The sequence below is a fragment of the Cnephaeus nilssonii genome (assembly GCF_951640355.1).
Source record: "Cnephaeus nilssonii genome assembly, chromosome: 20".
NCBI classification, from domain to species: Eukaryota; Metazoa; Chordata; class Mammalia; order Chiroptera; family Vespertilionidae; genus Cnephaeus; species Cnephaeus nilssonii.
The window spans coordinates 42,688,844-42,691,819 of NC_137091.1; the positions used below are offsets into that span (position 1 = coordinate 42,688,844).

The following is a 2,976-nucleotide window of genomic DNA, read 5'->3' on the forward strand; positions in this document are numbered from 1 at the left end:
CTGCAACCCAGGAGGGAGGAGGGGAGGAGGCCAGCTGAGGGCGCAGGGTGCCTGGAGTCCAGTCTTCACCCCATTACCTCCCGGCTGTGTGACTCTGAGCCAGGGACTGCCTTTGGCTCCGTTTCCTCATCTGTAAGGAAGGTGGTACACTAGCAGCCAGCTGCCTCTGGGACTGTTGGGGCGATTAAATAAATTCAGGGGTGGGGGAGGCTCCTTTCCTCCGAGGCGCCCTCCGCACCCACACACCCGCCTATGGTGTCCTCACCCCCACCCCACACTCCGGACGTGAGAAGGGATCGGATTTCCCCACGGCGGCCCAAGCTCAGCGAGCGCCTCAGGTACGACCATCACCACGTTTATTGGGTTCAGACTTTGGCAAAGCAGAGTAAGCCGTCGGGAAGGCTCAGAGCAGGACGCAGAAGAGGCGCTTGTCGCGGAAGGGGTTCTCGGCGGCGGGGACCGGCGTTACCATCGGGTCGTCTTTGGCGTGCGTCTCGCAGAAGGCCAGGAGCTCGGCCGCCGCCTGCGACACCTGCGGGCACGCGGTGAAGTCCACGCCCGGGCCCCGCCCCTTCGGGCCCCGCCTCTGACCCGCCCCGTCCTTCAGGCCCCGCCCCTTGCCTAAGACCCTCCCCTCAGGCCCCGCCCCTTGTCTAAGGGCCCGCCCCGTCCTTCAGGCCCTGCCCCTCCCCTCAGGCCCCGCCCCTCCCCATCGGACCCTGCCCCTTGCATAAGGCCCCGCCTCTGGCCCGCCCCTCCCCTCAGGCGCCGCCCCTTGCCTAAGGTCCCTCCCCTCCAACCCCGCCCCTTGCCTAAGGCCCCGCCCCGCCCCTCAGGCCCCGCCCCTTGCCCGAGCCCCTCCTCGGGTCCAGCTCGGTTCCGAAAGGGATCTTACCCCCCAGCCCCGGGCTCCTGGCCCCACCCCCAACAGAGCCCGGTGCAGACGCAGCCCGGCAGCCCCGCCTGCCTCTACCCCAGACCCCGCACCTTCATGCGGTCGATGTTCACTTCCAGCTTCAGCTGTTCCACCGCCTTGCGGGCTTCCGCGATCTTGGCCATGTTGTTGGACATGGCTGCGGCGGGCAAGGAGTTAAAAGCCGGGTGGGAAGGGGGGCGAAGGGGGCAGGCTAGGGCGCGTCTGAGGCCCCGGTAAGGGTGGCGATGTGGTGGGACCCAGCAACTGGGGCGTGGGTGGAAGAGCGCGCGAGGGTACCCAGCGGCGGTCGGAGGGACGGGAAGGCAGGGTAAGTGGAGAGAAGAGCCGCTCCGAAGGGGACGGAGAGGCAGGTGGAGGGAGGGACAGAGAGGAAGGCAGCAGGGGAGCACAGATGCAGGCGAGGCAGGTGGAGGGAGGGACAGAAGGACCGGGCCACAGGTGCTGCAGCACGACCCAGGCGTCCTCAGCCCCCAGGGACAGAGCGAGCAGGAGGGGGCCTCCCCAGGCCAATTAGCAGTGGTTCCAGGGAGAACAAGGAATTAAGATCTCGGCGGGAGGGGCGCAGAGGGGGCCTCATTAGGGCCTCGGACGCAGCTGCCCCCTCCGCTCCCCTCGGGAGCTCCCCCACCCAGCCCTCTACCTCAAAGGCTCCTCTGCTCATTAGCACTTGGAGAGAGCGGGAGGAGGGGAGGACAATCCGGACACGACTGGGAGAGGGGCAGAGAGGATGAAGAGAGGGGCAGAGGGAGGGGCAGAGGGAGAGACAAAGTGACGGAGGGAGAGACTGAGGCACAGGAGAAATAAAGAGACTGAGGGGGAGAGAAAGAGATGGAGACGGGGAAGGATGAAGTGATGGACGGAGTTGGGGGACAAATAGAGGAGCAAAGAAAGGGACAGAGTGACATGGGGGGGGGGAGAGGTTAGAGAAGGGAGGTGGAGTGATGGGGTGGGAGAGGATAGAGATGGGGACATGTGGAGGGGGAGAGGAAGGGGCACAGATAGAGGGGTAGGGAGAGGCACAGGGGGACAAGGGGACAGAGGACGGGGGACAGAAAGAGGGAGACGGAAAGGTTTGGGGAGAGGCAGGCTGGTGGACACGCAGACATATAAAGTCATTCATTCGCTCACTCATTCATTCCCAGGCGGACCGACTGGCTGAGGTGGGGCAGAGGGACGACCTGTTGGGGCAGGACCGGAGCCTCCTACCTGTTGTTGCTCAGGGCTGGGATGGCGGGCTGCAGGCGGAGGCAGGCTGACAGGCGGCTGCTGGGTCCCCCAGCCCAGCCCAGCCCCGCCCCCTCCCCTGGGGCAGCCCCTGAGGACCTGCCTGCTCCTGCTGCTGCCACCACCAGCCCCACTGCTCTCTCAGGGCCTTGGTCTGTCTCTGCGGGTTCTACCTCTGTCTGTCTGTCTGTCTGTCCCCCTCTTTGTCTCTTCCCCTCCCTCTCTCTCTCCGCCTCCCCTCTCAATCTCTGTCTCTGCCTGTCTCTTGCACTCACACTCACTCCTGGGAAGACAGCCTCTCAAGGTGTGCCCATACGCTGCTGCCTGGATTCTACAGTCACACGCACCTCTCCCGTGTCCCACACAGCCTCTCCTTCCATCACGCATGCTCTCCCACCCTGCCACCCCACCCCCTCGGGGTCACCCCACCACAGCGACCCCTGTCGGCACACAGCCTCACACGCACAGCCCCTCACTCAGGGACGCACCGTGCCTCACTGTGTCACCCGGTATCGCCACAGATTCTCACAAATGATCTGTGCTCAACACACCATCTCCCACCGTGCCCCAGTCCCATGGTCTCTCAAAATGCCGCACACAGTCAGTCCCTCACAAGCTCTTGGAGAGGGGGCATCATCACCAATGACATCTCGCACAACCACAGTCAGATACACCTTCTCAGGGTGAATGGCACAGGTTCACAGTGTCACAATATTTCAAGATGTCACACACACATTCACCGGCAATCAAAACTTCTCTTTTGGTTTGGTTCAGTGGATAGAGCATCAGCCTGCAGACTCAAGGGTCCCAGGTTC

The 2,976-nt window shown here is 64.1% G+C and overlaps 1 protein-coding gene across 1 annotated transcript; it reads right to left on the reverse strand.

Moving 5' to 3' along the window:
* Positions 1–403: 403 nt before the first annotated feature.
* GNG8 (G protein subunit gamma 8) lies at positions 404–1,071 on the reverse strand (the record flags this gene model as incomplete). The annotated part of the gene is made up of 2 exons (XM_079760021.1): positions 404–532; positions 988–1,071. 2 exons carry the CDS (start codon positions 1,069–1,071, stop codon positions 404–406), a joined length of 213 nt encoding a protein of 70 aa, XP_079616147.1.
* Positions 1,072–2,976: the final 1,905 nt, after the last annotated feature.